A 25849-nucleotide genomic window follows, 5' to 3' on the forward strand; every position below is an offset into this window, starting at 1 on the left:
TATTAAAACCTATGCCTGCTAACCTTAATACTGATAGGAACATACAAACTCTCTACTCTCAAAATTTCAGCTTTGAAGGTCTTCCACTTACCTTGCCCGAAAACAACTTATCCCAATCCATTCTAGATCCTTTCTCATTTCCTCAAAATTGGCCTTTCTCCAATTTAGAATCTTAACCCAAGGCCCAGATCTATCTATCCTTCTCCATAATTAACTCAAAACTAATGGCATTATGTTCACTGGACCCAAAATGCTCCCCAACACATACTTCTGTCACCTGTCTGATCTCATTCCCCAATAGGAGATCCAGTATTGCCCTCTCTCTAGTTGCTAAATCTATATATTGATTTAGAAAACTTTCCTGAACATTTCAATTTCTTATATTCACACTGCATTAGTATGTCTAAGAATGCAAATTCAAATCCCAGTAGAGCCATTAATAAAAATTTGATTTAAAAAAAAAATGCAAAATATTCTCACAAGTAAAAATAACAATCACAAGGCTGTTGGATTGGTCTAAGAACAGAACTGTCTCATTAACCATTCAGGAGAGGAGCCGTCATCCTTATCCAGTCAAGCCAAAACCTGACTTCAGTTTCACAGTGTGGGTGACTTGGAACTGCGCTCAACCATCCCTACAAGGTATCATCCAAGTTACCTCAAAAAGACTGCAGAGATTAGAGAAGGAAGACCAGCAATAATCAGCTCACGGAGCAAGCACTGGGTAATAATACCACCCCTGCCACTTCTTAGAATGAATATTTATATTTGTCAGATCTGTTGACCAATCTTCAAGAATCCAGAAATATTCAAAAATACACATTTGTCTCAATACAGAATTGATGGCTCAACTCTGATAAGTCTTAGGATTTTTTCTATTCCTTACTCCAGAAATTTCAGAGCTGGAATCAATCAATGTTTATATAAGTGATGATGAAGCAAAACCAATTCTCTGGAATCCTTCAGAATACCAAGTCGAAACTGACTTTAAGCATGTAACTAGTAGCATCACAGCCATTACTTCCCCTAATCATGTGAAATGTTTACTTAATTTGATCAAGGCCTCCGAGGTAAGATGCCCTCTGTAGGCATCCTGGTTATGGATCGGAGTTATTGTGAATAAACTGACCAAAAAAAACCCATCGCTGAATGAGCTGAGATAGATTTGTGCTCAATAAACAAATTACAGTTCAACCATGCTGCGAGGGTTTGACAAATGTTTGTATCGCTTATCTTGCAATAAAGAATAAAAATAATCTTCAATTTTGAAGAGCTGGCCAAAAGGCACGAAGCTTGTGGAGTACACTCGATTAACCTACAGCCCCCGTATGTTTTGAAGGGTGAGAGGAAACTGGAAATAAATCACATAGACACGGGAGATCGTATAAACACCTAAAAGACAGTGCCTGATTCAAATCCAGGTTACTGGAACTGTAACAGCAAAGCATTAACCGCTAGCTAACCATGCCGCCCAGTTATGTAGTTATTCAGATTTGAAGGATGATTTGTTGGTTTCAATTTCTTGACACTTATGGGGCAATTGATCCAAAGCCATCATTCTCATGAGACTACAAATGAAATAATGCAAACTAGTTGTGACTATTTAACATTCATGCTGTTTGTTTTACCGCAACTATTTTAATGATTTCGTATATTAAATAACATGTCAATTAAAACATTATTTGATAAGCAAGTTTCCAGCCCATTATTTGACATATTTTATCCACAGCATTTTATTGCTGAAGACTTCAACAATTTCTCACTTACATCGAGAAAATAAAGAGATAAAAACCATAAACATCCTTTACCTTGGAGAAATATCCAACAAGATGACATCCTGTATTATCAGCTTCTGTCATCACATAAAACAAGAAAGGTTCTACATCATAATACAATGTCTTGTGGTCCAAAAATAACTTAGCCAGAAGGCACAAGTTCTGGCAGTAGATCTAGTGCAAATAGAGAGGGGAAGAAAATCATTACAGCAAAATGGATGAAGTCAGCAGGTCAAGCGGCATCAGAGGGAGAAAAAAATGTTAACGTTTCGGGCCAGAATCTGTATCAAGATTTTCATGTGTTCCCAATTATTAAAGCATTCCAATGAAAAGTCAGATAAGAAACAAGTACTTTCTACAGAGACAAGAACAAAAGTTAACTTAGCAGAGGTTATTGGAGAGGAATTAAAAGCAGGATATTTCAATCAAAGGAAATGAAAGCAAGGAGTCCCCTCCCACTATTATCAGAACATTTCAAACTTGGAATCTTTCATACTGAGCAGGAAGTGGAAAGAGGACCATTTTTATCTGATGAACTATGTATTGGATGAAAGGAAAGAGATGTTTAAGAGAAAGATCAAAATACTCCTTTACTAAGAAAATTTGCTCTTTTGTTCATTCCAACACTGTGGAAATGCTGTAGATCTTGAAACCAGACTTTCTCCAAATAATCAAGATCAGGTGATCTCCGTCAACCAACTCACTCGAAAAATAAATTTATGGGCCAAGTGAAAAAAAGCAATTTCCTTTCAGAGCATTTTTGTAAAAGCCAAGGTGATAATTATTTTCTGGGCTGAAAATATAACAAAGGTGCAAAACAAAAAAAAAAATTAAAAGCACTCTATGGAAAAAAACAGAAGACTTTTTTTCCCCCCCATATGAATTAAGTCTGCAGGTTAGGATTTTTGTTCATAATTTTATTCCTAGCATAAAAATGCCGAAAGAAGCTTTGATTTTGCAAAGAGCTTGCTCTTGTTCCATGATCAAATGGAAAGAAGATGTCAAACTGCTATGGAATTCACATCAATTACTTAAATTTAAATTTATACATACAGCACAGTAACAGGCCCCTTCGGCCCATGAGCCCGTGCCACCCAATTACATCCAATTAACTCACAACCCCAGTACGTTTTGAACGGTGGGAGGAAACCAGAGTGCCCAGAAGAAACCCATGTAGACACAGGGAGAATGTACAAACTCCTCATAGAGAGCGCAGGATTTGAATTCTGGTTGCTGGTGACATAGCAGTGTCACCATGCTCTGCAGATGAGCCACATGGAAGATATTGATTTTCTTTCATTGGATGTTGAAACACATGACAATGAGAAAGTGTACAGGTTACAAATTGAAAACCTGATTAGTTAATAACTGAAAGAATGAAGAGGCATTCTTTGCCATGGTTTGATAAAGTGCTACATCAAGGGCTCATCAGCAAGTCTGAAGCCCATGGCACAAAATCAGTAGTCTTAGAATGGATAAGAAATTGGCTTAGAGACAGAAAGTCATTGTGAATAGCTATTCCTTGGATTAAAGATCAATGATGGCACAGCTCTGGGGAAAAAGACTTTTTAACGGATATATATTTTGCACAAGGATTTTGGCATACAGTGTACGATTTCAAAATCTAGTCAGTGCAAAACTTTTATATGCACATCATTGAGATTGTTCCAGGAAATGTACATTAATTTTAACTTAAATGTTGTAAAATAATTCCAATTTGAATGTCACGAGATTAATTCAGATATCTGGCATGAATTTTCCAAGCTTTCACCACATTTAAAAATGGAAATTTCAAAATTAACATAATCATCCACTTGACCATATGCTATTTGAAACAAAATGTACCTTATTTTTCTTTCCATCCACTTCAAATACTGATATATTTCCTTTTCGATAGATTTCATCCCCTGGAGGATGCTTCCATACACATTTTGCCTGGGAGTAAGAGGAAAAAAAAATAGAATCAATATATATTTCTATTTTTCCACAGAGAATTGCATTGATTTTATAATTTAATACCTTTCTAACGGAAAGGCAATGTGAAATTCTATAAATTTAGAGACCAGGACTCAAATTTACTTTCATTTTTGTTAACAGTAAATCAGATGTAACTTGTGTATTTCTAACATGACAAAATGATAGAGGGTTCCTAACTTGCAGCAAGTTAATATACCTCGATTAACTTTTTTCTGACCAACAAAACAGGGCAGCAGTAACTATAGCAGATCCTCAGCTCCCAGCTGCAATCCTGACTTCTGGTGCTGTGTCTGTGTGGAGATTATATGTTTTCTCTGCAAACACAAGGGTCTGTCCAAGTAATTTAATTTCCCTTCATATTCTAAAGGTTGGCAGGTTGGTAGGTAAACTGACCAATGCAAATTTCCCCAAGTGTTGTAAGCATGTCATAGATTTCTTGGAAATATTGGGAGAAGAGGTGACAGGGAATAGGATTACTCTATTAGCTAATGTATTTTTTTCTTTGGCTTGGCTTCGCGGATGAAGATTTATGGAGGGGTAATGTCCACGTCAGCTGCAGGCTCGTTTGTGGCTGACAAGTCCGATGCGGGACAGGCAGACACGGTTGCAGTGGTTACAAGGGAAAATTGGTGGGTTGGGGTTGGGTGTTGGGTTTTTCCTCCTTTGTCTTTTGTCAGTGATGTGGGCTCTGTGGTCTTCTTCCAAGGAGGTTGCTGCCCGCCGAACTGTGAGGCGCCAAGATGCACGGTTTGAGGTGAGATCAGCCCACTGGCAGTGGTCAATGTGGCAGGCACCAAGAGATTTCTTTAGGCAGTCCTTGTACCTCTTCTTTGGAACACCTCTGTCTCGGTGGCCAGTGGAGAGCTCGCCATAGAACACGATCTTGGGAAGGCGATGGTCCTCCATTCTGGAGACGTGACCTACCCAGCGCAGTTGGATCTTCAGCAGCGTGGATTCGATACTGTCGGCCTCTGCCATCTCGAGTACTTCGATGTTGGTGATGAAGTCGCTCCAATGAATGTTGAGGATGGAGCAGAGACAACGCTGGTGGAAGCGTTCTAGGAGCCATAGGTGATGCCGGTAGAGGACCTATGATTCGGAGCCGAACAGGAGTGTGGGTATGACAACGGCTCTGTATACGCTAATCTTTGAGGTTTTTCAGTTGGTTGTTTTTCCAGACTCTTTTGTGTAGTCTTCCAAAGGTGCTATTTGCCTTGGCAAGTCTGTTGTCTATCTCGTTGTCGATCCTTGCATCCGATGAAATGGTGCAGCCGAGATAGGTAAACTAATGTATAGTCAATGGCTAAATAGTCTCCTAGGAGATAGATTGTGGGGGTTTTAAAGTTAGGTCACACACAGATACAAACACTTCAAAACAGATTTCATTTTAAAACTGCAAAAAAGTTGAAGAATGCCTGTAAGGACTTTGCACTCGAATATTGAGTCCAGTACTGAGAGAGAGCGAGCGAGAGTGTGTGCATGTTTGTGAGAGAGAGAGAGAGAGAGAGCGCACGAGAGTGTGTGTGCTTGTGAGAGAGAGCGAGCGAGCGTGTGTGTGTGTGAGAGAGCGAGCGAGTGTGTGTATGTGTGAGAGAGAGTGAGCGAGAGTGTGTGTGTGTGAGAGAGCGAGCGAGAGTGTGTGTGTGTGTGTGAGAGAGAGAGAGAGAAAGAAACAGCAAACTGGTGGAGACAGGTTGGGAATTCTTAATTCAGCCTGTTAAAAGCCCTTGTGGTCCATTCAAGAGGAGATGGCTGGCTGTATAATGTTTCACTTGAAATAAGGGAAACAAAAATGAACTCTGTGGTGACCTGAAGGAAAGAGATTATCATCTGGAGAACCCTGATGGGGCAAGTTTCTTCGGCAAGACACTGAAGTGGCTGATCGGAAGGAATTAGTTTGTGTCCAATGAGCAACAAATCTCTCTCTGAAAATCAACAAGAACCTTCCTGAGCAGCAACCATTTACCTTTCAATCACCAAAATCTCGTGAAGATTTTGTTTGTCCTGTGCTGTCCAAGAAATAATGTTTATATACAAAATAAATCCTACCCACAGTTCAGCTAATTTTTCTATTACATCTATCCTACCCGTATAACTAAGTTTGAAATTACAGTTAAGGAAGATTGAGATGCTTTCTTTTTTTTTTATTTACAAAGCACACTTTTAAAGACCAACTACTTCTGGAGAAAGTGCTCACACATGATGTTACTAATAGTGGGACTATCACATTACATAAATCAGCCATAACTTGTACTGAAACTAAGTTGCACCAAAAAAGCAACGTTTCTGAATACAGGAACACGATCCTTTATCTGGACATCTAAACTCCAGAAAGCTCCAAAATCCGGCAAGTGGGGACTAGCAGTCGAAGGACCGGCAGTCGGGGGAGGCGGCTGAGTGACCGCGGTTGGGGGTGCGGCCGGGCTGCCGCGGGTCCAGTGGTCAGGGGAGACGGCCGGGTGAATGGAAAGGGGTGGGGGTAGATAGGGCAGCACAATGAAATATCCAAAATTCGGAACACACTGTGCCCCAAGGGTTCCGGATAAAGGATCGTGTACCTGTACAAACAAGTTCTTAATTGCTGACACAGTCAGTTTTATTCAGAATGTACTGTGTTTCCATTTACTTTTTATAACTCCAAGCCACCGACATATTCCTTTCAAAGGAAATTACTGTCTAATCATTAATTATATGATGAGTTTTTAAATTAAATCTGAGCCAATTTAACAGTTTACTTTTGCTGCCAAATCTCTTACCATATGCCTTCGAAGGATGGTCTGACTTTTCATGTATTTAAGACAGAATTCACACATGTAAAGCCTCCCTAGACGAGCATACTCTTCAGGGTAAGGAGAATGGTACCAAGTATCAAGTTCATATCGGCCAAACACAATGGTCTTAATCATATTGCTGCCTTCGGTGATTTGCCCCTGTAACCTTAACTTCTCCTGCAGGATAGAGGAACAACTGCTCAAGTACTGTTCAAATAATCAGAGGGACCTTATAACATTGGTTCACAGGAGGAACAAAAATTAATGCCATTTACACTTATATAGCAGCAAACATTAAAATACCACATTTCACCTCCCACATGGATACATTTCAATTTTAGTCTCGTTCTTAGGAATAAGACAACCAAATGCAGACATGCATGGAACAAATAAAATTGTTCAATGCCAAAAACAAAGAAAAATAATGTCCACATTTGCTTTGATTGGTTCATCATTGCTAGACAGACAGTGTCTGTTTCCCAAGCTAAAATCATCTGGAGACTTCCACATTTTTTAATTAGCATTCCTTCATGCACCTTTTTAGATTCTGAGCATGGTTAATTTAAAGCCAACCTATGGGGATTTATGATGGTCAGGAATTGGGCAGAAGCAGCTTAAATTTATTTTACAAAATATGAAGGCAAGAGAAGATTGATAAAGTTGGATACAAATCACACTTCCAAAGGCAAAAGAACACTTGCTTCTGTAATCATGCTCTGAAACTTCCAAGAACTAACTTTTACACGCATCTCTGTGATCTTTCCACATAAGCTATAAATGCTGATTATACAAGGTCCTGGTTCATCAATAGGCATTCATTTTTCAATCAAGAGCACTTCAACAAATGCGTTCAGGGCAATTGCTCAAATTACTTCCTTTCGCAGGTTTGCTTAGAAGTTATTTTGAATAATTTAAACCAACAATTTAAAAAAAAAACACCAAGAGCAAAATAAATCTGAAAGAAAATCTGACAACTGTTTTGCTTTTAATTCTTCACTCGCAGATAACAATAAACAATTTTGTTTTTCTGGAAAAACACGAATTAAAAAAAGACAAGATTGGAGGACTTAAAAAATACAATTGGCTCAAATTGGCTTTGATTTCTTGCATTTAAAAAAATTTAAATATCACAAACAACAAAATTCAAACATTAAAATGATACTGTCTTCCATCACGAAATGTCCCAACACTCAGTTGCACAATACAGAATGTCATTTTTATTTCTGCTGCAGTATTATCTCAGCAGAAAATAGATAAAGTGCCAAATAAACTGAAATCACATCATACCAGATCCTCTGAGGCACGTGCTTGCGCTTTACGGAATAATTCCAAGTCAAAATCAGATGTAAGGTTGTCCAAAAGGGGTTCTCTTGTATTTCCATGCAATTGTCGGTGCTCCTGCAGAATTAAAAAGTCACTATCTTTATATTCTATTTACTGTTAAATGTAAATAAAATAGCTACACGCTGAAATTGGACAATTTTTTAAAGCAAAATAGGAAACCTAATCTAGAAAATATGTTAAAATTAAGGTTATTGTGATCTTCTTCAATGTAGCACAGTTCAGGCCCTCAATGTTGTGCCAACCCTTATATTCTTTCCTAAAAAAGTACTAAACCCTCCCTACCCCATAACCCTCTATTTTTCTTTCATCCATCTGTCTTTCCCCTGTGTTTCAGTCTCCACCACCATCCCCAGCAAGGCATTTCAGGCATCCACAACTCTGTGTAACAAAAACCTACCCCTGATTTCTCCCCTAAACTTCCTTCTCTTCACTTTGTACTCATGTCCTCTGGTGGGTGCTGATCCTGCCCTAGAAACAGGTGCTGGCCGTCCATCCTATCTGTGCCTCTCATAATCTTGTAGACCTCTATCAAGTCTCCTCTCATTCTTCTACATTTCACGGTCCCAGCTCTGCTAACCTTGCCTCATATGACTTGTTTTCCAATCCAGGCAAAGCCTGGTAAATCTCCTCTGCACCTTCTCCATAGCTTCCACATTCTTCCGAGAATGAGGTGAAACAAAACTCTGTGTGGTTTCACCGGAGATTTGTAGAGTTGCAACATGACCTCTCTACTCCCGAATTTAATTCCCCTATTAATGAAGCCCACCATCCTATAGGCCTTCCTAACTATCCTATCAACTTGTGCAGTGACCTTGAGGGATGTATGGATTTGGACACCTAGGTCCCTTTGTTCATCCACACTCTTAAGTAACTGATCATTAACCCTGTACTCAGCCTTCTGGTTTGTCCTTTGAAAATGCATTACCTCACACTTATCCAGATTGAACTCCACCTGCCACTTTTCTGCCCAACTCTGTGACCCGTCTATATCGTAACCCTTGACAACCTTCAGCTCATCCACAACTCCTCCAACCTTTGTGTCATCAGTAACCTTACTGACCCATCCTTCCACCTCTTCATCCAGGTCATTTATAAAAATCATAGATCCTATCCTTAAGAATCCTCTCCCCACTAGTTTGCACACCCCTGGCGTAAGACTCACCGGTCTATAATTCCCAGGACTCTCAAGAAGATCCAACACTTCCACTTCCTTAATCTCCAACATTGTCCAGCACACAGGCCTATTCAATTTTGACCTACCATGACCAAGATCCTTTTCTCTTGTGAATACTGATGCAAAGTATTCATTTAGGACCTCTTCAACCTCCTCTAGCAGCCTCACCTTCATTCTTCACACACGCATAGAACCTCTTGGTGCCACATGCCTCTTCAAGCTCTCCCGTCCTTTCTTAAGCTCCTTCCTGGCTACCATATTCTTCTCAAGAGCCCTTCCTATTTCCTGCTCCCTATATCTAATTAGGCTTCCTTCTTCCTCTTGACAAGATGCCTGACCTGTTCGCTCAGTCTCTGTTTCCTTTTCCTAGTCCTAGTGGAACAAACGCATCTTGAACCCTACACAAGTGGTCCTTAAATTTCCTCCACATTATTTCTGTGCTTTTACCTTTAAACATCTATTTCCAATTTATTCTTGCTCGTCCCTGCCTCATCCCTTCATAATTAACCCTTCCCCAGCTAAGTACTTTCTCATTGTGCTTTTTTTTTAATCCTTTTCCATAGCTATGTTGAAACTAAGGGAGTTACGGTCACTCTAACCAAAATGCTCCCCCACCAAGAGGTCCGCCACCTGACCAGACTCATTCCCCAGAAATTTAATTCTATCATTATTATTTTTGCAGGGAAACATGAAATGTTCGGCACAGATACAAAGAAATATGGAAGTAAACCAGATGGGGTGAATGGCTAAATCCTCAATATACCCGAAAATTAAAACAAAGAATTATGAGCTAAGATCTTTCACACAAATATTGAATAAAAACCACGTAACAATGACATTCTTACCAGATTGAGGTGGATCAACTAGGAGCTCACTACAAATACATTAAGGACTTCATTTCTTTCAAAACTCAACTACGTTCAAACAGAATGCTATCAACACTGAAACAGGAAAACCAAGTCACCCGAGGGCTTTAAAGAGTATGCATCATAACATTGCCACCCAAGTTATGCCTCGACTCTTGCACAAACGCTCCCCTCCACAAAGCAGCAAGAGCAATATTGATAATATCTTCAGACAATGCATAGAAATGTAAGGAAATCTGATTCCAATTATTCCCTCATCAAAACGTTCTATATTTGGAAATTGATGGGTGCTTTTTTTTCCCCCCCCTTGGATCTCAAGGATGAAACAAAATGTTTCCAAAAGTAAAAATGTCAGGTAACAGCTATTTCCAACAAAGGAAAGCCATCCACTCTACCTCAATTTGACTTTAAATATCATTACAAATGTCGAGTCACTCTGTGATTGTCACGATGTGCTCTGTGGATACTAGGAGATTACTTAAGGTGAGTGGGAAAAGTAAAAGGTTCAGAACCACTGTCTTAATTGAAAGAACACAGCGCAAGATATTAAGAAAAACATTGAAAACTGGAAGCAGAAATATTATTGTAGCTTATTTAATTCAATTGCACAGTCCCGTCATCTCCATGACTTTTGACGTCATTTGCACGTATTCAGTGACCTGATCTCTAAACCCTCTAAAGATATTTGTCCTCACCTCAAACCTAAATCATTTGCCATGTAGAAAATTATTCTAGGCACCTCAACCTAGGGCAGTGGCTCTCAACCTTTTTTTATTTCCACTCACATACCATCTTAAATAATCTTTTACCAATCACAGTTCACCTATAGGATTGGGCGCCAAAGGTGCTTTGCAGTTAGTAAGGGATTACTTCACGTGATATGTAGGTGGAAAGAAAAAGGTTGAGAACCACTGGCCTAGGGAAACATCCTCCTCACATCCAGTGCAATAAACTCAATATTCTTACCATATATTTTTCTTTTTGCTCTTTGGTCAATCCTGAATTCCGTTTTTTCCGAAGTTCTGCCACCTTCTCCTTGTATCGCAATTGCTTTTCTGTCGGAGCCTGTCGATCAGAGGAAGAATAATATTTAGACGACCAAAATTTACTTAATTTTTTTTTAAAAATCCATCACCGACGAGGCTTGATGCAACAAAATAAGTGAAATCCAACTTCTAGAAGATTATATGTATAAGTGGATATATAATCAATGTAGCCAAAGCAATTGAATAACAAACCATATGATTTAAATAAGAATTATTAAGTCAGGTCAAGTTTATTGTCATCTGATTGCACAAATAAAATGCAACAAAACAGCGTTCTCTGGTCCATGGTGCAAAAACAGAGACATACAACCAGACACAACACGCATACAGACAAACAATATATATATATGCATGTCAACTATTTCATCAATACAAATAAAGAAATAAATATTCTTTCATGAACATGATGATCTCAGATGAGCACTTCCTTTGGTCAATCAGAATTCTCACTGCCTGTGGAAGAAGGTGTTTCTCAACCTGGTGGTGCTGGCTCTGATCCTCCTGTATCTCTTCCCTAATAGGAAAAGCTGAAAGATGCTGTGTGCAGGGTGGAAGGGGTCCTCAATGATTTTGCGCACCCTCTTCAGACAATGATCCTGGTAGATCATATCGATGGGGAGGAGGGAAACTCCAGTGATCCACACTGCCACTCTTATGGTCCTGTGGATTGACCTCAGATTCATTTCTCTGCATCAATCTTTCTACCCTGTGATGCAGCCGGCCAGGATGCTCTCGATAGAGCTCCTGGAGAAGGTTGACATAATGGTGGCTGGTAGCCTTGCCTGCTTCACTCTTCTCAGGAAGTGGAGTCACCTTTGCACCTTCCTGATTAGTGAGGAGATGGTCACTAGTTAAGTTAAATGATAACAATTTATTTTAGCTGCATTCAAGCTAGACTGTATTGAAAATTGAATCCTGGAAAATGACGAGTGACATACAATGAAAACAAAACACCAACTCAAATCAAAATTTCCTTGATCTTTTATCAAATAATGAAATTTTACATCCATCGAAGATGGCACTGAGAAGAAACCATGACACCTTGGCTTACAAAAGTGCAATAACTCCTCAGTTTGCCAAAGAAATGTCAGCATGTACCATAATTACGTAATCAACCTTCCGAAATAAAGGTTGAATCCATAATAGCAATGAAATCAAAGATATTATCTTTAATCACCAAGAGAACAAATCAAAACAACTATTCTCAAAATCCAATTTTTACATTTTGGCCAAAGTCTGAGCAATTATTTAAGATTTGGTGGGAAAGTCACACGCAAGTGGGACGTTGTTACAAAACTGAGACACGTGGAAATTTTTTTCTCTCAGAGGGTAGTGAATGACTGGAATTCGCTACCCCAGAGTGTGCTAGAGTTATCATTAGGTATATTTAAAATGTACAATAGGTAAATATCTGAAGGGTATAGGGAATGTGGCAGAGTAGAGGAGTTGAGACCAATATAGACCAGGCATGATCATAATGAATGTTGAAGCATGCTTCGGTATCCTGGTCTCTTACTGCTCTCATTGCGAGTTCTAATTTACTACTGCTCACTCCACTGGCAGGTATTCAGAATTACTGTAAATAACATAAAATTACTCTGACAATCAAATAAATATTTTTTTTCCAGGGCCAAAGTGTAATTTTTAACCCAGTTTGAAAGCCAATCTCTCTTACCTTGGTTTACCATACATAGTCAATTTAAATGTTCCTGCTGTGATTCTTTCTATCTTCAATTTGCTACTTCTAATCAAGAAAGCAACTAAGCTCTTTCCACTTTCCTTTAGATTCAAAATATCTGTCATATTTATATAGAGTTTACTTCCAACAAATTTGTTCCTCCTTCCCCCAAGTTTTATTTTCCCTCCTGGATATTCACTTCAACCATCTTTAATTTTTGACTCACTTCCAAATGCAGTAAAATCCCCATTATCCGGAATTCAATTACTGTATATTTCAGCGTATAAGTTTTCAGCCTAATTTCAAGGCTTTTATGGTATATCTGATGTATGTCAACCCGCATTTTTCGGGACGATGGATCTCCCAGAAACATCCCAAAAATTTTTTAAAACACCCCAATCGCAAGTAAAAAAGCTGTAAATTAATTAAGTTTTAAGAAAAACCTTGGCCTACCAGACAGTGATGGCCCACGGAGTTGAAGTAGCGACATCGTGCTCCAGGCGGCAGCAGAAACCTCAGCCTACCAAGCAGCAGCGGCGTCAGCCCACGGAGCTGGAGTGCCGACATTGTGCTCCTGACGGGAGCAGGAACCCCAGCCTACCAGGCAGGAGAGGTGACGGCGACCTCAGGGTCCCAGGTAGGATCGGGGAGAGGCGGCGCTGGCAGCGGGGAGGTGCTTCCAGCATCGACTTATACACTGAATAGACATCAATCTGTTTTTTTTCGCCCCGGTGAATTCAGGACTCAAAAGTATATCTGCTGTATAAGTCAACCCACCCCCCCCCCCCCCCACTTTTGAGAATTTTAAAAGCTTTCACTACTCGACTTGTACACCGAAATATACAGTAATTGGGAACAACAACCAGCAAGAATAAATAAATAGATCGAATTAATAAGACTAGGGAAGTGGGGAAGTGCTGAGACTTCCATGGACACACACAGCTTTACATTTTTGTTAGTATTAATTATATTCGTAAGTCTTTATTTGCAAACTTAGGGGAGGGGTTAATTATATGACAGCAGCATGTTTAGGGTAGTGGCTAACACAACAGTGTTATAGCACCAGTGACTGGGAATCAAATTAAAATTTTGCAATTTAAGGGAATTATTTGATTAAATTGAACTTTACATAATTAAAGACTATAGTAATGACCTCCCTCACCCCCCCCCCTCAATTACTCTGCATTTTGCACTATATATTTTTGTCTTTTAAACAGTGTATTCTTAATGTAGGTGTATTAGTTATGCATTGGAAGAGCAAATCTCAAACAAAAAAATTTGCATTTCTGACAGATACTGGGATTTTATGTACTTCCTTTCCTTCTCACTCCACTCTTTCATCCACCTGGAGATATATGGAGGAATGAAAAACTAAGGCCAGGGTTTTTTTATTTGTTTGAGGATATTAGAGAACAAGTAGGTTTTTAGGTAATCCTACAATTTTAGTCATGGATAACGTACATTTTCTTCCTGATTACAGATATCTAGTTTGGTATCTGAATTAATATTCTCTGGATTATTATTCCAAGATTCCAAATTTTCATTTGTAAACATTTGAGTCATTTATCTCAACCAATTTGTGGTATCATATAATACAAATTTGTTGCTGTATTTATCTGCATAAAAATAATTTGCCTGACTGCAATGATCATGGAAACTCGCCTGATGTCTGGTTGCATGTCTGTTATTTTCATCTTGTCTTTGTGATAATGCTCTGTCGTCAATTTGTCTTTCACGTTGCTGAGCTCTAACCTACAAAGGACAATAAAAGACAAAACATAAACAATTCGATCAACACTGAATTAACTGGGTCGGCAGAAATTTAGTTAACCAGCTTCTAAGTGCCAAATAGCCAAATTTGAACTTAACATGCACATTTTTAAGTAAGATTTTGATTTTATTCTACCATTCACTGAAGATCAACAAAATCTTTATTAGATCTAAACACAATCAATAAAGTAGGGCTATATAGGCACCTTCTCTATAATTGCAAGGCCAAAATGTTGAACTGTACCATACCTCACAAGCTTATCAAAACGCTATTCCTAATTTCCAGTCAACTTTCCTCAATCATGTTTAATTTTTCAACCTGTAACTAGTGACTTTGTGCAAACACCCACTCCCTTTCTCCTTTCACACTTCTCGTTTTCTGAAGGGATGACCAATGAAGAACAAAACAGATTAAATGTAATCAGTCTTCAACGTTCTGGCAATGAATTCTCTCATCTCTCCATCCTCTTTCATAAATGTAATTATTTTCTTTCAGCAAAATTATTATTTGGATATTTTCAGAATGGAATGCAGTCCTTACCTTACATTCATCTGCAGATAGATTATGGTACAATGGACAGCCAGATATGGAGAAATGCCTTTCATGTTTTCCAGTTAAATGGCCTATGATTAATAAGAAAAATAATGACCAAAAACAAGAATTTATGATACAATTCTGATTATCTGAAATCGGATTCTCCAAAATCCTCATTTATTCGTTTAAATTTTTTTTGGATAAATGAGGATATCCAAATCAAATAAGAAAACCTCATTTATCCGAAATTTTTCGAAGCTGAACTGACCTCACAGGTTGGAAAAAAATTCACTCGACATGAAATTAGACTGACAGTTGTCCTCGGTTCAGTTAACTCCCTCCCTCTCTCTCTTTCCATTTCTTCTTTACCTTCTATTGACTTTTCTCTCCAACTCTCCCTCTCAAATTGTGCGCCACCGTCTCCCAGCTGCAAGTAGTTGGAAGAATCCCTTGCCCCGGCGTCATCAAGGGGATCAGCTTCCCAGGCAAGAGTGGACCCTTGGGCTCAGTGGCATTCCCACCCCTTCCTTTCCCTCCCTTCCTCCTCAGCACACCGGAGCTCTTGACGCCAACTCCAAACCCTCCCCTCAGCCTACGACTGCACACCAGACTCCCTAGTGTGTATGCGCAGTAGGCCTAGTGGAGGATTCGGACTCAGGTGTTGGGAGCTTTGGTGACCAAGGAGACAGGAGCCTGTCGATTCGCCAGTGGCATTGTGGCCAGCAGTTTTTTTGCTGAGAGTTAAACATTATTTTAATGCTTTAAAAGACTTCCTTTGTTGTTGCTTAAACATTGATACAAGTGATTTGATGCTGTTACGGAGCTGTTTTTAGAAAATGACCAGTTCTCCAAAAAAAAAACCATTTATCTGACATAGGCCCAGTCCTGACCATTTTGGATAATCGGAGTTGTACTGTACTTCTAAATTTTAGCAATCTTAAATTCACCTAATGAAAAAGTGTTGAAGTCTTCTTATTTCAAATTAAAATGAGCATTGCATTGTTAAGTACTCAAAATGTTAGTTTTAAAATCACACCAGTGCAAAATAGAGAAAATTTATTTTTTCCCCTTTTATTTGTTTTCTAACTTTCAGCTGGTTTCAGAATTATACTCCCATCCAAGACAAAAGATTAATTATAGACAAACCTGACTCCATGACCTTGACTAATATTTTCTGATACAATCTTTTGGGAACAATATCCACCCAAGTTTCACCTCTTTCTTGAAATAGTTGTAAAAAGTACTATTGTTATTTTTTTTAAATGTCAAGGCGTTCTTATTGTGCCATTTCTCAAATATCAAAACATGTTACGTCATCACATATTAATTTGCCATTGATGAGACACAGTCAAATTACTTGTGACATTTGCCTAAACAGTAACTTTACAGCAAAAGTAAAGATTTGGCACAGAATAAGTTAGGTACCTCAAGAATTTGAAAATGTGTTATCAATATTCATAAACAGAAGATTTTTTTTCCTATCATACAGAATATAATTCTAAGGAAAAGGAAAAGTCAAACCACCATATTCAGTTCTCCCCAACAGAATGTCCATTGGGCAACTTTGGCTAGTTCCAAGTTACTTTGCAAATGCAAATAGTTCTCTCGGAACTGTATCTAAAAGATGCAAACAAGAACTGGGAATTTAGCAGATTTTCCACTAGGTGTCAGCATAGACGTTAGCACAGATTCTTTGCTGTAGAACCCAAGTAAAAGGGAAAAGAATTTTTTTTAATTGAGTACTTGTGCCATTTCAAGTAGATCATCCACTGGCATGTCACACTAACTGCTTCACCAATTTAACTGCAGGCTGAGTACACTTTTTAAAACAAAAGATTTAAAGGCCACATTATTTTTATTCCAGAAAAATATTTGTAATTACCATAGGCTAATTATGTGGAAAGATCTTCATTAGAGAACATTGAATTAAAAAAACGCTAAAAACAAATTAACCAGAATATGTTCGATTGCTGCCACAATTATACTTTTAGATATCCCAGAGTAATTCTTTAATGTGCCATATTTAGATAAAGAATTCATACAGGGTTGCAAATACAGAAGGCAGAATAAAAGAAATAAACAATCCTTTAAATTGAACAAAGTTCAAGGAACCCTTGGGCGAGAGTGTGTTCCGGATTTCGGAAAGCCAGACTTAAGCTCACCTGAATTGTGCTGGGGTATCCACCCCCACCCCCTTCCAGTCATGCAAACGCCCCCCCCCAGCCCACCCGGATCACACTGCCGGTCCTCGCCCTCCCCCGACTCACGCTGCCGTTGCCTCCCCACCCCTGCCCGCCTGAGTCGCACTGTCGGTCTCTCAACCGCCCGAGTCGCACTGCTGTCTCTCCCCCTCACCCCCCTCCTGCTTCGCGCTGCCGTCTCTCTCCCCACTTGCCAGATTTTGGAGCTTTCTGGATTTTAGATGTCCGGATAAAGGATAGTGTACCTGTACCCTGCATTAACAGTGGAACCCTTAACAACTCAACAAGTGCACAAACTTAAATTAATTGGATAAAATTTCCTTGTTGAATATTCCAGCAGCGATCTTACATTGGGAATTGAATGAGGTTAAGAATCTATGCGACGAGTCTCTGCAATCGGAATAATACTGCAAGATGGAATTAAAACAAATGCCCATAGACAGGGAAATAAAGGAGAAATACTGGGCAAGACTCCGCCTATCATTTTGAATTCCACATTGGAAATATTCAATTTGTGGTAGAATTTAAAAAAAAACACAGTACATGATCAAGAAAACAAAAAGGAACGTTCCTTGAAGTATCAGTGGATCCATAACAACCAACAGATATCAAGTACAGGATAAGGAGTAGGAAAGTACAATTGCAAACCAAAGTTATACAGCATGGAAACACCATTTGGTCCATCAAGTACCCACTTACACAAATCCCATTTGTTTTCTTTTGACAAAATCTTCCCGGAATTTATATTTTGCCCATAATTGATATGAGGCATTCAGTACTAGGTCCCATGAAGAATACATCCTCCCTCTTGTAATTCAACATCCTTTATTAGAACTAACTATTAAACAGATGAGACATTAGATGGCAGATATTCAGCTATCAGTCTCTCATAGAAAGATTATTTAAAATATAGTTTATTTAAAATTATACTCCACCAATGTTCATTATCCTGAGCTGCCCTTGATAATTGTAGTAGCTGTTGTTGCATCAAGCTGGGATACGTTTTATTAACTTGGCATAGCAAACAGATACTTTACAAATATCACGTGAGAGAGTCGAGGTAGAAAGAGAAGCCAAAATCTCCGTTTGCATGATTCTATGGGTGGGGTAAGAAACAGCATCCAATGTCTGAGTTAAGATTTCACAATTATCTTTCCAAAGTGAAGGATAAGTCCATTTGAACTTGTAATTCATCCGATCAAAAGTATGTGAGAAGCTGCAGGCCTGCAGCCTTAATTGAAATTGTTAATAAGCTTAAATGAAAAAAATAAATATTTCACAGTAACATAATGGAAGACCTTGTCTACTTTCAAAACATCTGTGAAACAGTTGTTACTTTTATCGCATTTTAAGTCTTATGAATTGGGAATAATCTTTAATTGCACAGCACTGATTGAAAGATCTTACCTAGAGAATTACAGCCTGGAGTAGGACACTTCATATTGAAATTATAACTCTCGTGGAAACGTCGGCGCTTTGGCCTGTGTGAGAGGTCACTTCCAGAGTCTTTCATAGATGCATCCTTTGCTATACTTTCATCATGCGATACATTTGGACTAGAGATATCAATATCAGACTCAGATGATGGAGCATTTCCTGTAGGAGTACGTGGAGGAGATTCATCGTGGTCGACTGCAATTTTGGGATCTGAAAACAGGCCATATTCAAAGCACACATTAACAATGTCTTCAACATTTTAGATATCCCATTTAAAAAAAAAATGAAAAAAAAATGCATGGTTTCGGATTTTTTTTTTGTACACAAACACAACCAAGATGCACAAAGATTTAAAAAGTATAAAGAGCAGACAGCAACATAATATTCAGCTTGGCATTTAAAAACTTGAAATAAAGATACTGAGAGAGGCAAGTAGTTTCACAATGTGATTTCTTTTGAAAAAGCGAGAACAGGAGATTGAGGTTGATTTCGAGACAAGTGAAATGGTACTTAGCACTTTAGCAACATTTTCTGCTTGAAGCTATGTAGGTTTATGAAAATTTCCGAAACACATTTCTAGTTCAGGGAAGACCTCTGTGCAATAAAACCAAGAACAGAGAAGTGTATGAAATAACTATGAATATTTTGAGATGTGCTGGCTATATTTGAGACACAATGTCCTGAAATGGTAACACGATTTTAAAATATTCTACTCATGGCTTCCTTTAAGCAGAATTATGTCACGCACAAGACCTAAAGCACCAAGCAAAATGGAACATGCTGAAAGGAAAACAACATTTTCACAAGGGCATTTTGTTTTGCCAATCCAAATGGTGATCATATATAATATGAATGTGTGACCAAATTGGTTTTGCAGTGAAAGGAGATTTTGGCATGGGGACGATATTGGAAATCCAACAATAAAGACCTTAGTGGCTTTAGCAAGATCAGGCAGTCAGGCCCTCTTTAAATAACACCAAAACAAGTCTCAATCCTCCTGACTCAAACAATAACACCACCACCATTCAAAAATCTTGACTGCAGTTATTTTGTGCAGGCAACATCAATTCAAGCAGTTCACTGTTTGAAGTTATTTCCTAATGTCCCACAGCCTCTCTCCATCTGCACACAAAAGCCCTTAGGTGAGTATATATATATTATATATGTATATCTATAGATCTATATAGAGATCTATATATCTATCTATATCTATAGATCTAGACATATAAAATCAAACTTACCCCATACAAATCCATTGTGCAATGAAACACAATCTCTACTGCCTGGCACACAAAAAAAATACTGCAATAGCCCTTAGCCTTTGAAGTGAAATGAGTAAGAATTCTCTTGTCCCATGAAAGAAAATGACTAATCATTGATAAATTAGAATAATAATGGCATATAATTTGAAAAAAAAATTGATCAATTTCAAATCAAATTGTTGTCATGTGGTTGATGGAGCTGAAAGGTACATAGTAGCAGAGCAATGAAGAAGTCATTAATGCATACTGGAGCTGGAAGGCTTGTTTCTTTTCTGGTCAGTGTGAGCTAATTTTCCAATGGAGATTAAACATGTTCCACAAGACAGAAATAGATTTGAACAATACCATTAAAAGTCACTAGTTGAGAAATGTGAGAGTTCAGTGAATAAAAATGCAATATTCTCACAGATGAAATGACATTTGTCATAAGATTCATAATATTTCTGGATGAAACAGTCCAAAGAGCAAAATCAGAAAACAATCTCCCCTGGCATTTAAGTGGCAATTATATTTTAATGGTGAGTATCAATTTACTGCAAAACCTTGAAGAGCTGTTCAGTAGGTTCAAATTCAAATTCTGTCCTTGAAAAGTGTGAAGATTACTTCCTTCCCTTTGTTTTTGAGTTTTAAATCCCATAATTATTTATTCAATCTTCTGTCTTCAGCATTATCAGTATATTTATGTTTTGATGATCAGAAAAACTGGTGACCAGGCTTACTAAATGGTTTTATACAGCATTAGAATAGATTGCTTTCCAGACATGCTTCAAGCAGGTAGTTTAGATACTTTACTGATGAACTCTGAAAGAAATGTGTAAACAAATGTGTAGTCAAATCTCAAAAATCTTTTGCATTGTTGGCTTAGCTAATGCAAACCAATCACAGAAATAACAACATGAGAGTACAATTTTCAAATAAACATAACATGGAGTGAATAGTTGAAGGGTATGGATGAGGTAAATAATCATAGTTATTTTTTGACCGGGGGAATCTACAACTAGAGGGTATTGATTTAATGTGAAAAGATTTAGAAGGATCATGAGAGGTGCTTCCCCACCCCACAGAGGGTGCTAGGGATGTGGAGCTGTCAAGAGGATTTAGTGGGGGGGGTACAACTGCGATATTTAAAAGACTCTGATACATGGACATGAAAAGATTTAGAAGGATATGGGCCAAATGCAGGCAAATCTATCACTCGTGAATATTGAGCATAAATCATTAGGTTGTGGCATGACCCATTTTTACCTTTGTCTGAAAACTCAACTTGGTGTTCTGTTTCTGATCCAGAGGAACGAGTTTGTCGCAGAGGATATTTCTTCGGTGTCACTGGGGTTGTCTGTTGTTGGCTGCGAGTTACCCTTCTTGTGGCATAAGCAGGTTCATCCGAGGCAAACGATGGTACCTGACGTACTGGACTGGAATCTATCAAATGTTTGAGGCAAAATTATATCTACATTTTAGACTCAGACCAAACCTTATAAATGTAATTAATAATGGAGTCATTTAATTTCATGCTTACTTTGCATCACAAAGTTTATGAAAAACAATCTGTGAAATTTTAACCAATTATAACTAGTAAGCAATTTTAAAACTTGAACAGGACACAGGCATGACATTGACAGTGCGACATGAAATTAAAATTGGACCCACCAATTTGAAAGTAGGTTCAAATGGCATTTGATAATTAAACTCATTGAAGAAAATGCATAGCTTTCTCTCATTCAACTGAGCAGACTATTGCCATCGAATGCACCACTTTAAAATCGAGGCTATCAACACAGGACCTGGCAGATATTCTGAAGACTGTACAAACAATACGTTGAGAGCTCATTTGTATATAGGAGTGTTCATAGATTGGGGATTTGCAACTCAAAGCATTTATTTTTACACGTGACCATTTCTCCAATTAATGGATCAATTTGTATCGATCTACTCCTAATAATTCAATTTTGAAAATCTGCCACTTTTCATTTTCTTTGATGATGTTAATGTCCACAAATGTTTTTTTTTGACTATTCGAGAATTTCTATCCTCAAGAGCATTTGAACAAAAATCTTCATAATATACTTAAACTTTCAGTGAAGTTTCAGAGAGCCAGTTACGGAAATAGATTTCTCTCCATGGAAAAGTCGCACATATCAATCTCATCGCTTGATACTTGTTAACAATTCCAATGTGTTATAATGAACCTAATAAAGAATTATTTTCTTCCTCCTTATTTCTCTCCCAAGAGTTTTGTTTCAAAGCACTTATTATGAATTATACTGAAATTCTTTAGTTTCTTTTAGCAAACGAAGAAAGTCTAATTTCAATGAGACAAGAGCAGATCAATAAGGATTAGCTAAATCAAAACCTATAGGCAAAGCTCAACAGTGGGAATGGATGTTACAGCTACAGTCTAGTTACTTATCAATGACAGAGGAGTGGTGTGAAATTAAAGCCACATCCCCATTGAAACGGATAATATTTGAAGTGAACGTAGAATTATACATCTTAGGTTATGTAGTGGGCTTGGTTAGAGGGGTATACACACCATAGTACATTTGACAAACACTAAGACACTAAGAAAGAACAAGAGTAAATTTGATGGGACTTCGGTTCCTTTATCTTACCTTGTGAAGATGTTAGTTTGGAATCGTGGAGTACAGCAGACAAGCCAATAATGGAATTAAAATGGATCGCAATGGATGTCAGGACAATGTGTGCTTTAAGGAAATAGTATTGAATGCATTCAGCCTTGTTCTGGCAGTACTGCAAACCCCAGATCCATTTGCATGAGAGGTGCTGGTCTTTGCAAAACAGACTGGAGCTGTGTGATGTCAGGTCACATGGGAAGAGAGACGGGATAAAGAAGGTTGGAAGACATTGTTTTTGAGGAAGAGCACACGGAGCTGAATAAAACCGGTCCTTTTATAAGGCAGGGTGAAGAAAATCTGTCCCGTGTAAAAAGGCAGGGTAAAAAGGAGTGATATTTGAATCGACCTGAATAAAACCTGACCTTTGTGAATGGCAAGGTGAAAGCAGCAATCTCTGAGAAGGTAGGACTGCTGTTCTAACATCAAGAAAATCACTTGTATAACCCTAAAAAGCTTGGGGAAAATGTGTGAATACACCAGCGAGAGGAATTCTCTCTATAAGCTGACTCATCAAATGATGCGCGAGTTTGTAAGAAAGCTGATGCCTTATACTTGCTCTATAAAAACTTCTGGAACATAATTTAAAGAAAAGATCCTGGCATTTGACATGAGATTTGAAATGGGACTTTAAAATTGATGTTTCCAGAAACAAGACCTTGTAATGGCTGGGCTTTGAAACCACTCACACACATTTAACACTTGCGCATAGTAGGGGTTAATTTAGCATTATGTTTAGAGTTATTGAGAGATGTTTATGTGAGGAATTGTTTAATTAAAAGACTATCTTTGTTTAATTTACCACCTGAAGAAAATTGGTAAAGAAAACAAGAGCAGAAAAAAGTGCACGTGGCCTCTAGTGTCGTTGGTTGTTGGCACAAGTGAGATGATGAGAGCTTCTTCGCAGGAGAGCATGTGGCCAGGGTGGGATGAATCTTTAAATATGTTGGCTGCTTTTCCAAAACAACAAAAACTTGGATGGAAGTAAAACATAAAAGACTCCAGACTTTGGTTGAAGTAAAAACACAATGTTGGAGAAACTCGGCAGGTCAGTGCGCCTTCATGAAAGGCTCAAGCCCAAAATGTTGGTTATGTATTTTTACCTTTGCTATATAAAGTACACTGTTTTACCTGCTGATCTTCTCCAGGACTATTTTTACAAAAACTTGAATGGTGTTGATGGAGGGAAGGTGGGGGGGGTTTGTGTGATGGTCCAAGCTGCATTCACAACTCCGTGGTTTCACGTGGTCCTAGGAAATACTCACGTGATGTATTAGGACAGAATAATTTGATTGCTGAATCCCTTATATTTAAAATGTAAGGATAAGCACTTCTAAAAATCTCCCAAAATCCACAAGACCATGAAATAAGAACGAAAAATTGATTAATCCAAACACCTCATCTTTAGCCTGTATGAAAATAGTATTGTCTGACCTCATCCTCTGCAGTGAATAAGACACTGGTGAGATCTCACTGAGTATGGTGAGCAGTTTTTGGTTCCTCACTTAAGAAAGGATGTGCTGATGTTGAAGATGGTTCAAAGGAGGTTCAATGGAATGATTCCAGGAATAAATGGGGTATCATGAGGAATGTTCGGCAGCCCTTGACCTGTGTTCATTGGAATTTAGGAAAATCTCACTGAAACATTTTGAATGTTGAAAGGCATGGTCACTATAGATGTAGATAGGTTGTTTCGCATGGTGGAAGAGTCTAGAAGAGCACACATCAGGATTAAAGGGCGTCTGCTTGAAAAAGTGCAAGGAATTTCTTCAGCCTGCGGGTGGTAAATCTTTGGAATTTATTGCCAAGGGTGGCTGTCAAGGCCAGGTTATTGGGTATATTTAAGGCAGAGATGGATAGGTTCTTATTTAGCGGTTATGGGGAGAAGGTCGGGCAGTGGGGGACTATGTGAGAAAATGGATCAGCGCATGATTGAATAAACAAGGCAGACTCGATGGGCTAAACAGCCTATCTCTACTCCTCTATCTGAACTAATAATCACACAGGGTTTGCGTCGTCTATCTAGTGGCAATACCTTGAGAACTCTGGCTATTCCGTAACGAAGATCTGGTTAGTCTGGTCGATCTGCGTGGCTGCCCATCACTCTCAGAGCTATCGGTGTGATCCAGATCAGCAGAAAAGTCTGAATCTTCGGTGCCCTCAGAGCTGCTGCCTGCCTGGCGCTGAAACAGGATACACAGCTGATCAACGCCCCATGATATATACTCCGTTCTCAAGAGTGACACAGTTCAATCCTGTAAAGGATCAATTAATGTTCTTCCCAAATGAACATTTGATGCAATTAAGAGAGCATACAAATCTTTCAGCTTGTTGGCCCAAATACAAAATATTTAGATAAAATGTTCGCCTTTTGTTCTTTTTTTTTAATAAAAAGGTATTAACTCATTACCTTAAATCATTCTCCCGTAATAACTGCAACGCAGTACAAAACTGCCCATAATTTGATGCGCATTGACAAATCTGATCAAAAGGCCCAAGCAATGAAAAATATTTTAGGTTAGTGCTGCAAAGCAGAGACTGTCCTGTTGATAATTCAAAAGCAATCGAATATAAAGTCTCCTTGTAGGCAGATGATCTCTGGCTTTTTATTTCCAATCCTGAGATTTCTTTACCAATTATATTGACTTGGCTTGCTCAACTTAGTCAGTTTTCAGGGTATAAAATAAATTTTCATGAGTGAATATTACCAATAAAAGGGCCTTCTGCAATCTATGCTAATTTCCCTTTAAAAATAGTTAAAGACCAATTCAAATATTTAGGATTCACAATTACAAGAAGTTGTAAAAGCTTATTGAAAGAATTCTTTTTCAGCATTAATTAACCAGTGTAAAGAGTTGTTATTGGATGTTAGACCAATGATTGGATGCATTTAATGCCATTAGAATTAACATTTTACTAAATTTTTGGATATGTTTCAATCTTTACTAATTTTCATTCCTAAAACTTATTTTAATTCACTGGATTTGATTATTTCCACATATATAAGGCAAGGTAAACAGACCTGTATAAATAAGACCTATCTTAAAAGAACCAAAAGGAATGGGGGGGGATTATCACTTCCAAATTATAGACATTACCATTGGGCAATCAATATATGAAATGTATTATTGCCATTACATTTTGATACCTCAGACGAGGATCCTTCTTGGGTAGAAATGGAATCAAATTTTTCTAAAAAAGTAGCTATGTTGGCAGCTTTAGGTTCTTCTTTACAAAACTGAGATAACCCAATAACGAGACCCAGGCTGGGAATTTGGGCACAGTTTAGGAAATGCTTTGGCTGTCTCAATATTTCTCTTCTTCGCCTCATCTTTGTCTTTTTCAACTATCTACCTGCTGTTCAGGGTTCAAGGAGTAGG

General features: G+C 38.2%; 1 protein-coding gene across 1 annotated transcript in view; it reads right to left on the reverse strand.

The window, feature by feature from the left end:
* Positions 1-25849, reverse strand: part of kat7b (K(lysine) acetyltransferase 7b) — a 56837-nt gene that overhangs the window by 18080 nt on the left and 12908 nt on the right. The window contains exons 3-12 of the mRNA XM_069904680.1: positions 24505-24652; positions 21082-21258; positions 18545-18784; positions 14943-15025; positions 14294-14383; positions 10874-10972; positions 7811-7921; positions 6509-6700; positions 3621-3710; positions 1809-1949 (exon numbers count right to left, since the gene is read on the reverse strand). Of these exons, the coding sequence (XP_069760781.1) occupies positions 1809-1949; positions 3621-3710; positions 6509-6700; positions 7811-7921; positions 10874-10972; positions 14294-14383; positions 14943-15025; positions 18545-18784; positions 21082-21258; positions 24505-24652 (1371 nt within the window). The remainder of the gene's footprint in view (positions 1-1808; positions 1950-3620; positions 3711-6508; positions 6701-7810; positions 7922-10873; positions 10973-14293; positions 14384-14942; positions 15026-18544; positions 18785-21081; positions 21259-24504; positions 24653-25849) is intronic.

This window comes from Narcine bancroftii, chromosome 12, assembly GCF_036971445.1.
Source record: "Narcine bancroftii isolate sNarBan1 chromosome 12, sNarBan1.hap1, whole genome shotgun sequence".
Taxonomy (NCBI): domain Eukaryota; kingdom Metazoa; phylum Chordata; class Chondrichthyes; order Torpediniformes; family Narcinidae; genus Narcine; species Narcine bancroftii.